Consider the following 13,393-nt stretch of genomic DNA (forward strand, 5'->3'; position numbering starts at 1 on the left):
TGCCTCCCGAGTGCTGGCATTAAAGACGTGCGCCACCACCGCCCAGCTAGTTAGAGTTGGGATCGGACATATTTTAAGATTATGTTGGGGGAAGTGTGGATGCTGGGAGACAGCGAGACCATAGCCCCACGCTGATCTTGGATGTGTTTCAGAGGAGGAAAGGAAAGCTACAGATCTTAGAGCTGGAGGGTGTGGCACCGGCTCCGTGGCTTTCCCTTTTTTTGTGCAGTACAGCACTTTCTGGTGTTTCAACGGAATCGCACAGCTCTTCCAGGAGTTTGGGTTTGGGGTGTGAAACAAACAGAAGGGTTACTACAAGCTGAGCTGGTGGAAAGCCTACGCACACAAACCGGCACGGCCCACACCACAGTCACCGACACGCGGGGCAGCACTACTTACTGTCCTCGGGGAGGCTGTTTTCCCGCTCTTCCCTCTCCATCTGCTGGCACCAGCCTTCCATGCGGTCTCGCTCTGCCTGGAGAAGCTTCAGGAACCAGTGGCCATCCCGGTGGCACACGGACCTTTGAACGGCCTCCAGGGGGTCTTCTGTGATGGAGTCAATCCAGGGGTCCGGGGGAGGCAGGATGGAGGGGTCAAAATCCGTGTCAAAGTCATCGTCGGCTGCGCAGGCGTGGTAATGGTTCCCCGAACCCTGGATGCTGACGGTAGACGTGCTGGCATCCCGGGAGAACTGCCTGGCCATCGGGCCGGGACACGAATTGTCCTCTAAAGATTCCAGGGAATTTTCCAGATTATCATGGAAGTCCAGGTCAGCCTGCACTGCGGTGGTCACGCTGTTGGACCGGGTGAACCTGCGGAAGCTTTGGAAGAGAAGAGAAGTGAGATTTAGCTCCAGGATATTTACCGAAGCCTAACTACATCCTATTTGTTTTGGTGGACTCTGACGAGGAGTGCTCTTGCATCTTCCCAGTGTTTGGAGGAGCAGTTGGGTTGACCTTTGAGGTGACTATACCGGTTGTCACAGATCTAAATATTTGCTAAATATGGAATAGTAAAGCACATGTAAGGTAATTTCACAGGTGGGACAACACGTAGAGCTACCGGAGTCACTATGATGTCCAGGGGCGGCTTTCAGGCAGCTACTGGAGAAGCACAACATTTCAATTAGATTTTTATGTAATTTGCTTAGAGATGGGGAGAAGAATGCAACCTAGGCTTGATCAAGACTGTCTTGCCGGGCGTTGGTGGCGCACGCTTTTAATCCCAGCACTCGGGAGGCAGAGGCAGGCGGATCTCTGTGAGTTCGAGGCCAGGCTGGACCGACAGCCTCAAAAACAATACAGAGAAACCCTGTCTCGTAAAAACCAAACCAAAACAAAACAAAACAAAAAAAAGACTGTCTTAATTCCTGTATTTTCCCCAGGGACACCTCTTAGGAAAGAGATTTCCTAAACATTCGTTCGTTTCCCCTTAAAATTAAAACCTTTTTGCTTGGCAAGCATTCACCTGGCAGTCCTGTAGGTCCACATAATAACATGGCTCAAAGCCTTTGGGATAAAGACCAATTTAGAGCTCTAGAGTTCTCCATGACTACCCTCCCCTGTAACTTTGCTTTGCTTTTCCACAATTGTTGGCCAAAGGTAGCAAAAGACTGCTTATTAACAGGTTCAGTTTGGGCATCTCTCTGTCTCTCTGTCTCTGTCTCTCTCATTTTGAGACAGGATTTCTTTGTATACCCTTGGCTATCCTGGAACTAGCTCTGTAGACCAGGTTGGCCTGGAACTCACAGAAATCTGTCTCTGCCTCCTGAGTGCTGGGATTAAAGGTATGTGCCACCACCACCTGGCTACTTTGGGCATTTTTATATGGATATTCATAGGAACAACTTTTTTTTTTTTTGAGCAAATAGTTCTATGTATCTCTTGCTACAATGAAGGTGAGGACAGTGACCTATCACAGGGTTGTGATGGATTCAAGTATCAATTTCTCTATACCCCATCAACAACACATCTTGTTCTCTAGTTTGTGTGTGTGTGTGTTTGCATGCATGGTATATGTGCATATGTGTGCTCCCACACACCTGTGCATATACATAAGAGTATAGAGCAGTAGTTCTCAACCTGTGAGTTTGACCTTTTGGGAGGTACAGTCACCCTTTCACGGGGGTCACACATCAGATATTTACATTATGATTCCTAACAGTAGTTATGAAGCAGCAGCAAGAATATTTTATGGCTGGTGGGAGTAGGGGATGGTGTCACCATAACATGAGGGTTGTAGCATTGGGAAGACTGAGAACCACTGGTCTAGAGGAAGACACTGGGTATTCTCTTACTTTCCACTGTAGGACCTTGAGACAGGGTCTCTCACTGAACCTGGAGCCTGTCTGGTGGCCATGAGGACCCAGCGAGCCTCTTGTTTCTGTCTCCCGCAGTGCTGGGGTTACAGCAGGCATGTGGGTGTTGGGGACTTGAACTCAACTCCTCAAGCTTAAGCAGCAAACATTTTATTTCTTCCTTTTCTTTCCCCTTCATGAGACAGGGTTTCTCTGTGTAGCCCTGGCTGTCCTGTAACTCACTCTGTAGACCAGGCTGCCCTTGCACTCAGAGATTCACCCGCCTGTGTCTCTAAGGGCTGGGATTAAAGACATGCACCACCACCACCCGGCAGCAAACAGTTTTTTAGAAAATTATTTATTTTTATTTTACATGTGTGAGTGCTTTTCCTGAATGTATGTATATGTACTGTGTACACGCCTGCTGCCCTCAGAGGCCAGGATAGGGTGTTGAATACCCTGGAACTGGAGTTCCAGATGATTGGGAGCTACTATGTGCGTGTTGGGAGTCAAACTTGAGTCCTCTTTGAGGACAGCCAGTGATCTTAACCACTGAACCATCCTCTCTCCAACACCTTAGTGGGTTTTTTTTTTGTTTATTTGTTTTTCCTTAAACTGAAACCACCGTAATGAGCATAATTTGGTACATTCCTCTGAGTAGCTCATAACTATATTACTTTGAGACTTCATCAGCCAGTTGGTTTCCAACGAATGCTTCGTATTCAACAGTACCAACCTAAAGGGGTTGTGTATTAAGCAAAGTGTGCAGCTTTAAATAGCCCGGACTTTCATAGTTCTCCTGGGTTACCCTGTGTCAGCCAATTAAAACTAATGCTTGTAGTCCATCAAAACAAAGAAGGCCCAAATAACATGGGGAAGCAGTTATGTGAACAAGTTAAATCAAGTAATCAAAAGGATACAGAGTCAACATCTCAAAAAAAAATCCATGGTTCCCCTAGAGAATATACATCAAAGAGAAGATGCCTGGAGGACAGGTCTGTGTTGATTATTAAGATTAAAGTCAGGCAGAGCAGTGGTGGTGCACGCCTTTAATCCCAGCACTCGGGAGGCAGAGGCAGGTGTATCTCTGTGAGTTCAAAGTCAGCCTGGTCTTATAAAGTTCCAGGACAGCCAGGACTACACAAAGAAACTGTCTCAAAAACAAAACAAAACAAAAACAAAAGCAATAAAGACAGTCACTGCACATCCTTAAGTCTAGCACTTGGGAGGCAAAGTCATACACATCATGATCCTGGCCACTCACTTTAGTTCATCTATCACTTACACTTTTAAGAAACTGCATGTACGGCATGGTAGCTCATGCCTTTGATCCCGGTGCTTGGATCTACACTGGTCTACACAGAGAGCTCCCAGACAGCCAGAGCTATACAGTGAGACACTTTCTCAAATCACCCCCACCTCAGGGCACACACAAAGAAAAGAAATTGAAGAAATTGTATCTGTTGACATGATCAGCTCTGGTTACTTCTGGAAACTGTTAGTACTGTGAAGAGCTAAAGTGTGTGTGTGTGTGTGTGTGTGTGTGTGGTATTGTGAGAGTGGGTATATGTAAGAGAGAGAGAAAAGAGTGGGGGGGGTGGCTTGTGTGTGCTGTGCAAGTTTGAAAGTCATGTTAAGAAGTCTCTTTGTTGTAACAAGGGCGGGCAGAAATTCAGGTAAAGTGTTCCTTCCAGTAACCACTTCTTGGCTGTTTCTGTATTTCTTCAACTTTGTCCCTAAATGCTAAATGTCACTTCCTGACGTTGAGTTTCCCCTCCCGCTGCCTGTGTGGACTTGGATGGCGTTCATCACCACGGCTGACATTTTGGCTGTTCTACTAACACAGAACTGGAAACTGCAGAAATACTTGGGCTTCTTTGCCGCCAAGATCTCTGATTGCCAGGGGATCGAATTTCCACATTTACTAGTCCAGCAGCTCACACCCAACGCCAGGGAAGAATCTGCTCCACAGAGAGAACAGTGGCCTAGTTTCCCCTGTTTTCAGCCACACAAAACTGTCCTACCAGCACTCCCAGATGTGGATTGGGTAATGTATCCACCTTCTTGAGAAAAATTACTTGGCAGTAGATTAATAGAAGTTTGCAGTTTAGCCACCCAGAAAGAAATAAAAGTCAAGCAAAACGAAAACGGTCTGGGATTAAAAGCGGCGCGCCTTTGAACTCCTGGCAGCCCTGCACAAGCTGTGCCTTCTCTTGCCCCTCAAGTCCCACAAACAATGCTTCCTTCCCAGCAGAGCTTTCAAAGGATGCTCAGCCCCGAAAAACTGCTCTGTCTTTCAGGCACAGAGGCCCTTGTGAGCGAAGGGTGTGAGCAAGTTGTGACTGTTTTTTAAGTTGCTGATGGGACTGAAGGAAGGGCCACTAAGATGAATCTCTGTGCATGGGTAACCTTAAAGCCAAGCCTGATGTAGCTGCTCCCAAACCCACACTTCCCGGTTTTAAAGCGCTTCCTGCCTGCCTGCCCTGCAGGCACAGTGTGTAATGATTACACTTCTGAACAAGGCCAGCCAGTACTCAGGCCTAGGATGCAGAAAACCAGTGATGAGAGACTGGATCAGCCGGTGCAGAGGACAAAGACCTGTGTGTTCTGCATAGGGAGACAAGTCACTGACTAGCAGTCCCAGCTGGGGCCCTTGTGGCTGTGAAACAAGTGGGTGTCTATGACTAAAGGACTCTCTACACCATGGCCATAATGTTTCTATATGGAACAGGTTAAGGAACATACAGGTTCTTGGCTACAGTTAAAAAAAGAAAAAAGGAGTAGCATTTAATACAATTGTCATCTTTGGTGTGTGTTTGTGTAAGGGCTGGAGTTTGAAACCAGGGCTGTCTGTCTACATGCTACACCGTTGCCATAATGTTTCTATATGGAACAGGTTACAAATGAACATACAGGTTCTTGCGCTACAGTTAAAAAAGAAAAAGGACTCACAACTGATACAATTGTCATCTTTGGTGTGTATTTGTGTAAGGGCTGGAGTTTGAACCCAGGGCTGTCCACATGCTGCACTCCCATCCTGACATCTCTGTGTTAATGGGCTGGAACTGCCTGGCATTCAACTAGTGACATCCAAGCCATATGGGATTTTAGGGAGGGTCATTCAGTCATTCCATTGCAGAGCCTCCAGGATCTGGTCACCTTCTTCATCCCTCTATTTGGTTATAGTTGCTTTCAGAATCAAATCTGGCCACATGTTGGAAATGTGAATCTTAGGCTGACGGTCTGAGGAATCCTCACCTCAGCCTTTTCCTCCAAGCTCCTGTCAAGGCCTCAAAATGTTTTCCTCAGTGTGATGCCCATCTTGGGGCTGGGTGAACAGGCACCATTTCTGACCAAGACCCAACATATAACTCATTATGCAAAGTAAAAGTAAAAAATAAAGGGGTGGGAGGTTGCAACTCCTCTAAAAATGTACTTTTCAGTCAGAACTTCTCATCGGAAACTGAGCAGAAAACATCCACGATGTAGCCCTCACTCAGAGAGCTCCCCAGCTGCCATGTGAACGAAGCTCGTGCTGTTCTATCTAGCCTGCAAAGCATCCATTGCTCATCTGAACTCGACAATTCTTTTGTCCAAAGATCTCTTTAAGACAAAGAAAAGAGCGGGTTTCCAACATGAAGACTCGCCCCATGCCGGCTATGGGAGATCATTGGCAGAGGATGGGAAGTTAAGGACAGTGGGTTAGGTAACATCCATTGGCTTTTGAGAGGGCCCACACATTGCTGGTCTTCTTTTAGGATGAGCTGGGAAGTCACTAAGATCCCTGATGACCGTCACTATGGGAAACGCTTGGTTCTATCTCTCCAAAGGTCCAGAAGAAATTGCTTTCAGAACTGGAGCTGAGCCAGTCTTTGGAACCAACACAGGTGTCAGGCATCTCATTAACCATTAAAAAGGTTTATACTTCTTTTATGTCTACAGCTGTTGTGCTTGTGTAAGAGGGCATCAGACCCCTTGGAACTGTAGTTACAGACAATGGCTAACACCCAAGGAGGTGTTGGGAAACCAATCTAGGTCCTCTACAGGAACAGCAAGTGCTCTTAACACTTCATCCCCACTAACACGTTTTAACATGGCGTTGGTTAAATAAAAGTCATAGTGAGTTGATCTCTTCCTGCTAACTAAATAGTCTTAAAAACTAAACATGAAAAATGGAAGGTGGAAGGAAAAGAAGAAAGGAAGAGAGGAGGGGGAAGGAGAAAAGAAAGGAAGACAGACAGACAGACAGACAGAAAGAAAGAAAGAAAGAAAGAAAGAAAGAAAGAAAGGACAGAGGGGATGGGTCAGGGGTGGTGCCACATTCTTGTAATCCTAGAACTAAGGGCTATAAATTTGATGCTGGCTTGGATTTAGGCTAAGTGTCAGGCGTTTGAAATGTGAAACCCCTGAAGACAGTACACCGTTAGGAAGTATTTGATTAGGTTACATCGTTGTTAAGCAAAGGAGAGAGATTGTGAAGGGCAGGTTCTGCCTTTGGAGCTGTTCAAGGAGACAGTAGGAGGTGGAATGAATCCAGAATTTCTAGGTGGGCAAAAACGAGGATGTAGCCTTACGCTCAAAGGGGCTGTCTCTCTAGGCTCCCCGATTTTGACTTTTTATCTTTTAGTTTCTTGTTTAGTTGGGATCACCAGAAGCCCAAATATTTACACACTGAAGTCACTTGGTATCAAAGAAGGAATGTCTATAGTGACGGCGATTGTGGTCAGAGGAACAACGTGCTTTCTTTATGACTTGCTCCATTCAGTTACGGCTCTGTTGTGAGCTGTCTTCTGTTTTGAAATACAGGGTTTAGGGGTTGGTGAGATGGCTCCCCCAGCCACCAAACCCAATGACTTAATTGAATCCTTGGGACCCACACCATGGCGAAGAGAATCGACTGACTCCTTAAGTTTTCCTCTGATGGCCACACAGGAGCTCGCCAACCAGACAAACAAGCATAAAGGGTCATAGGTAGCCCAGGCTGACCTCAAACTTGCTATGTAGCCCAGGCTAACCCCTGAACTTCTGATTCCCCCCCTTCACTTCCCAAAAGCTAGGATTACAGAAGTGTGCCACTACCTCTCAGCCAGTAAACTTTGATATTCGAAGGAAGGAAGGACGGATGGAAGGAAGGACGGGTGGTAGGAAGGTCTTTGAAACTCAGAACTAGGTTACTTCTGGAAATGCTGAAGGAAATGGGGGCAATTTTTATGGAACACCAAACGTATGAGAATTCTATTCACAAACCCCAGCCTCTGCCTCCAAGTGCTGGGATTAAAGGTGATGCACGTCTTTAATCCCTGCACTCAGGAGGCAGAGGCTGGTGGATCTCTGAGCTTGAGGCCAGCCTGACCTATAGAGTGAGTTCCAGGGATAGCCATGGCTACACTGAGAAACCCTGTCTCAAAACAAACAAACAAAGCCAAAGAAACACCAAAAAGCAAAAACAAACAACCACAACAAGAAAGAATTCCGTTCACTGAAGCCTTTGTTTCTAGAGGTGGGGAGTGACTCTCAGGTGGGCGGTCTTCAAAGCCTGTGACATCAGTCTGTGTTTGCAGATCTACTGGAATGGCGGGAGTCATTTGCAAGCAGATTTTATTTTTCGATAGAGGATCTAGTGGTGTAGTTCAAGCTGTTCTCAAACTCATAATCCCCCTATGTGAACTTACAACTGCCATATCCAGTTCTCAAGTACATTTTGATGTCAGGATATCTTTCTTGTTTATAGCCATCATACTCTTGAGATCTAAGTATCAAACACAATGGAAAAGGTGTGGTAGAAGTGGGTGGGGCCTCAATCAGTGGGAGGTCAGGCGGAGCAGAGATTTTTCTTTTTGGCAAGTCAAAGTAGAGACCAATCCTCTTTCCACCAACATACAGGAAAAGGTGTTGACATCCTAAATCCACAAAGCTGTCACAGTTAAACAAGGGTAGTGTTTTGACCCTGTACCGACGCCTGGTCAGGAGCAGGTGGAACTACTTTGGGAATGGGTGGAAACTCTAGGAATCAGGATCTTGCTAGAGAAGCAAGGTCATTGGGGGCATGGCACTGAAGGTAATTTTGTTTCCTGAGGGTAATTTGTGTTCTCTGATTCTTCCCTGTCACAAGTTGAAGAACCTCATCACATGTTCCCACCACAACGATGCTTAAGCACATGGGACCATGAATCCATGAACGGATTCCCCTGAAACCATAATGCAAAATATACTTGAAGCTGTTCTCTGAGATGCTGCCATCCCAGCAACGCAAACAAGCAAGCAGACGTAAGTAAAGCAGAAGACTCGTTCTAGAAGTGGGTCACCGTGGTGACTAAAATCTGACCATGTAGTTCTCAAGCCTTTGAAAATGGTTTGAAGAAAGAATTTTAAGGAGTTTGGACTTGGTAGCCTAGAGAGTCTACATAATTATCAGAGGAAGAATCAAACAGGTGATTCTGGTAAAAATTCAGAAGACCAGAGTATTGACAGAAACGTGGACAGCCAATACTATGTCTTGATGTTTCAGATAGGAACAAAGAGTGCATTGGGAAGCAGACTAGAAGCACTTCGTGTTATCCTCTGGCAAAGAACTTGTCCTCATCCTCACTCTCCGAGGAGGCTCAGGGGACTAGTGGCTCATGCTTGCGATCCCAGTACTTAGGATGTAGGAAGACTGTCACAAGTTCAAGGCCATTCATTAGCCACAAGTTCAAGGCTAGAGAGTAAGATCCTATCTCAACCACACTAGGTCTTTGGTTTCTGAAGTCCAGAGTCTTGAAAAAGAGCACAGATACTTTTGCACTGGGACAATAAGAGAGATGTCCTGGAGGACATTTTAGGCATTGATCAGACCTCATCCATGGCAGATTCGAGAGTAGAAAAATGAAGTCATCTGGAACGTTTTTTTACCTTGAAGAAAGAGGACCTCCATTACACCCTGTTTGCACAGGGCTGCCACAGAAATTATTTCACTATGCACAGCCACCCGGGTACTCCAAACTCAATGCAGCCATGGTCCCAGAGAGAGGCCGTGTGGCCTCTGCATGAAAAGGCCACAGAGGCAGGGCTTCTCAAACTTACTGGAGTTCCCATCATGTCAGCACGATTTAGACATAGAGCTACAGGGTTTAGTGATTGTTCTGTTAGGTTTCTATTGTGATTTTTAATCCTCTTTTCTGTGTATTTCCTTAGAACATTATATGTTGGAGGCATGTAATCTATCTATCTATCTATCTATCTATCTATCTATCTATCTATCTATCATCTATCTAAGCAGGGTTCCTCTGGCTGTCCTGGAACTTGCTCTGTAGACCAGGCTGGCCTCGAACTCACAGAAATCCACCTACCTCTGCCTCCCAGTGCTGGGACTAAAGGAATGTACCACTACTGCCCAGGGTAAATTAACATAAGGAAAATCAGATGGTAGGGTGATGCATGCCTTTAATCCCAGTACCTAGGAGGCAGAAGCAAGGATCTCTGTGAGTTCATGGCCGGACTATCTACAAAGTGAGTTTCAGGACAGCCAGTGCTACATAGTGAGACCCTGTTCCTCCCTAAACAAACAAGCACATTTATTTTATCTATTAAATTTTTGTTTTGTTTTGTTTTTGGAGGTAGGGTTTCTCTGTGGCTTTGGAGGCTTTCTTGGAACTAGCTCTTGTAGACCAGGCTGTTCTCAAAGTCACAGACATCTGCCTGCCTCTGTCTCCCGAGTGCTGGGATTTAATGGCATGCATCACCACTGCCTGGCTCTATTTAATTTTTTAAAATATGTATTTACTGTTACTTAATGTGTGTATGTGAGTGCCTGCCTGTATGTATGTACACCATATTTGTGCCTGGTACCCTCAGGACTGGAAGATGGTGTCACATCCTCTGGAACTAGAGGCACAGTTAAAGTTTCCCTGTGCGTGCTGGTATCCTCTGCAAGAACAAGTGTTTTTTATCACTGAGCTATCCCTCTACTCTCCCTCCAATAAATAAAATAAATCAGTGAATGTCAGTTAGATGGACGGCCACACTAAAAAATAATTTTGCATCTTAATTCATCTCATATAAAAATAATTAGCTCAAAATGAAGGTTAAATTAAGATCTAAGTTATATACAGCCAAACTTTGACCATGGACTTGGTAATGATTTCTCTTCTAAAAAATTAGTTTAGTTTATTTTTATGTTTATGGGTGTTCTGTTTGTGTGTCTGTCTGTATCACATCCACGCCTGGTAGGCCAGAAAAGGCCATTGGATCTCCTGGGACAAGTATTACAAGTGGTTGTGAGTTGCCATGTGGGTGCTAGGAATTGAATTAGGGTCCTCTGGAAGAGCAACCAGTGTGCTTACTCCCCGGAGGCATCCCTCCGGTTCCTTCGTGATGATTTCTTAAGCAGGATACTGAAAATATAAGTATCAAAACAAAGATATAAACTGGACTTATTATTATTATTATTATTATTGAGACAGAGTTTCTCTGTGTAACAGTCCTGCTGTTCTGGAACTCACTTTGTAGACCAGGCTGGCCTCGAACTCATAAAGACTTCTGACACCTGAGTGCTGGGATTAAAGAAGTACGTGGCCACTGCCTAGGAAGCTGGGCTTTTTTTTAAAAACTAAAAACTCTGATACCTGAAATGCCCCTATGGAGAGTGGGAAGACAGCTCACAGAACATGGGAAAATGATACATTTTAACCCTGATAAAGATCCGGTGGTGAATATGAAGATAATTGTTAAAATATTGACTAACAGAAAGAACAAACAACCCAATTTATATAAAAGGCAATCAGCTTGAATTAGACACTGTCCAAAGAGATATATAATCATCCAAAAGACACATAAAAAACCAATGTCATTATTCATTACAGAAATTCAAATGAAAGCTCTGAGATACCACTGCATATCCTCCAAGATGACACAGAAGAAACAAGAAAGACAGTGACAGTGTTACTTAACTAAACACAGAAAGCTTTCTTTCTTTCCTTTTTCTTCTTTCCCTCCCTCCCTCCCTCCCTTCTTCCTTTCTTTTTCTCGAGACAGAGTCTTTCAATGAACTCCTGGCTGCCTTTGAACTCACTCTGTAGACCAGGCTGGCCTCTAACTCAAAGAGATCCTCCTTCCCCTGTCTCTGGAGTGCTGGGATCAAAGCTGTGTGCCTCGTAAAGCCATCAAGTTGTTGCTTTAAGCTTTTACTTATTTCATATGTGTATATGTACATATGTGTGGGGGTGTACATACACCTCAGCACGTGTACAGAGGTGAGTGGACAATTTATGGACCTTGGTTCTCTCTTTCTATCATTTTCTGTCATATAGGTCCCTGGGATCAAGCCCAGGTCTTCAGGCTTAGTAGTAGCTGGCACTGGGCTATCTGGCATGGGCTTTTAATAGCAAAGAGAAAACTTACATTGTGATGTTCTTTCTCATTTTATCATTTTATGTGTTTGGGTGTTTTGCCTTCATGCACTGTCTGTGTACCACACGTATGCCTGACGTCTTGAGAGATCAGAAGAGGGTGTCAGATCCCCCTGGGACTGTAGTTACAGCAATTGTGAGCTGCCGAGTGGGTGCCCATCAAACTGCCAGAAAGGCCGCCGCTTTTACCCGCTGAGCCATCTCTCCAGCCCCTCCTTTCCTTAGTATTAACTGAATTATTCAGCAGTACACAATCCTTACTTAAAAAGACAGTGTAAAGAGAAGAGATACAGGCGCACACAGACACAGGTGTTTTTTTTTTTTTTTTTTTTTTCCCAATCACTCTGAAGCGCATCGGTTATAAATTGTTACCACCTCACCCTTTCTTTGCCTCTGAGTAAGTTTGCATAGTCCTTTTATCACGAAGGCAGTAATCACCTCCTTTTTTTTTGTGTATCCACTGCCGGCCTCAGAATCACTAGTGGGTCATGAAACAAAGGGCAGTTTAAAGTCACTGGGCTAATACAATCGTCATTAGGGAAAGCCCCCTCCCCCTCCCGGGGAGCTTCAGGCTTTCCCACCTTAGTCAACAGAAAGGATTACTTTTCCTGGAGTTGTTAATTATCAGCTCGAAAGCCTAGAAGACTTCATAGGAATTCCTGAGCGCAGACAAAGGATGGGACAGCCGTAGGAGGCCTTGCACCCAGGGCCGCGGAGGAGGCACTGTGGGGGTCTGCTTAGGATCCACCCTGCACGTCGGCAAATATGTACCCCTCGGATCCTGTGCTCGCGCTGCTAGCGGGCCTGCGGAGTCAGCGAACCGATGTCGACAAAGGAAACAAATCTGGTTTCAGAGAACGGTCTCCTTTGCAAAAACGACCCAGGGCGTTCACACAACTGACTTTTGGACAGCGTGGTCCCTACGGTGACGGTGACGCTGCCCAGGGGAGGACACAGCACGTCCACTCTCCACGATACTCTGAGCATGTCCTTGCTGCCCACAAACGGGGACATCCCATGCCCCTTTGCACGCCTCTTCTCGCAGCAGATCTCTGCCTCAAGCACCTTGTTTATGCATCTCTTTATCAACAGCTTAGGAACTGATTTACTTCATAACTCTGAAGTCTGCTCAGTAGTCAGTCAGTCAGGTGGGTTTTTGAGGCCGGTTGTTTACCTAGCCTGTGACCATTCAAAAAAGGCTAGGAGTCTCCTGGCCTCTTGCATAATTCGTTTCTTTTTTTCTTTCTTTCTTCTGGCTCTATTTTCTTTCTCTTCTCACTTTTTGTGGGGTTGCTGCTTCTTATCCTTCGGTTTGTTTGGGGAAGGAAGCCTGGATTACCATCAGATATTCAGCGTGAAAACAGCTGGTTCCTCATTAACACTACATAATTGGGGTGTGTGCACGCCCGCGTCCAGTCATCGGGAAGGAATCTCAACAACGGCCCGATTTTGCTTTGTAGGATGGTATCTAAGTGGACTGCCAGTCGCAGAATTATAAAGAGGAATTGTAAAAGAAGATGAAAGAAACCCCTTCACGTCTGAGAATGGGTTTCTTTCACCCAGAGCCACGAACAATCTATGTAAATGCTTATTTACCTCGTGGAAGAGCCAACTACAAAGTGGCCTGTGGAGGAGTTTTCTAGAAGGTTAAGCACTAAAATTACTGTCAGCCTTCTAGGGAATTAATTAACTTATGCATGCATTTAGTTGC

At 45.3% G+C, this 13,393-nt stretch overlaps 1 protein-coding gene across 13 annotated transcripts in view; it reads right to left on the bottom strand.

The window, feature by feature from the left end:
- The window catches only part of Dlgap1 (DLG associated protein 1), a 796,987-nt gene that overhangs the window by 30,826 nt on the left and 752,768 nt on the right, over positions 1-13,393 (bottom strand). For all 13 annotated transcript variants that reach the window (XM_040752844.1, XM_040752843.1, XM_040752842.1 and 10 more), the window contains one exon: positions 400-821. In XM_040752844.1, the coding sequence (XP_040608778.1) occupies positions 400-821 (422 nt within the window). The remainder of the gene's footprint in view (positions 1-399; positions 822-13,393) is intronic.

Source organism: Mesocricetus auratus, unplaced genomic scaffold (assembly GCF_017639785.1).
Source record: "Mesocricetus auratus isolate SY011 unplaced genomic scaffold, BCM_Maur_2.0 Super-Scaffold_100010, whole genome shotgun sequence".
Lineage (NCBI taxonomy): Eukaryota > Metazoa > Chordata > Mammalia > Rodentia > Cricetidae > Mesocricetus > Mesocricetus auratus.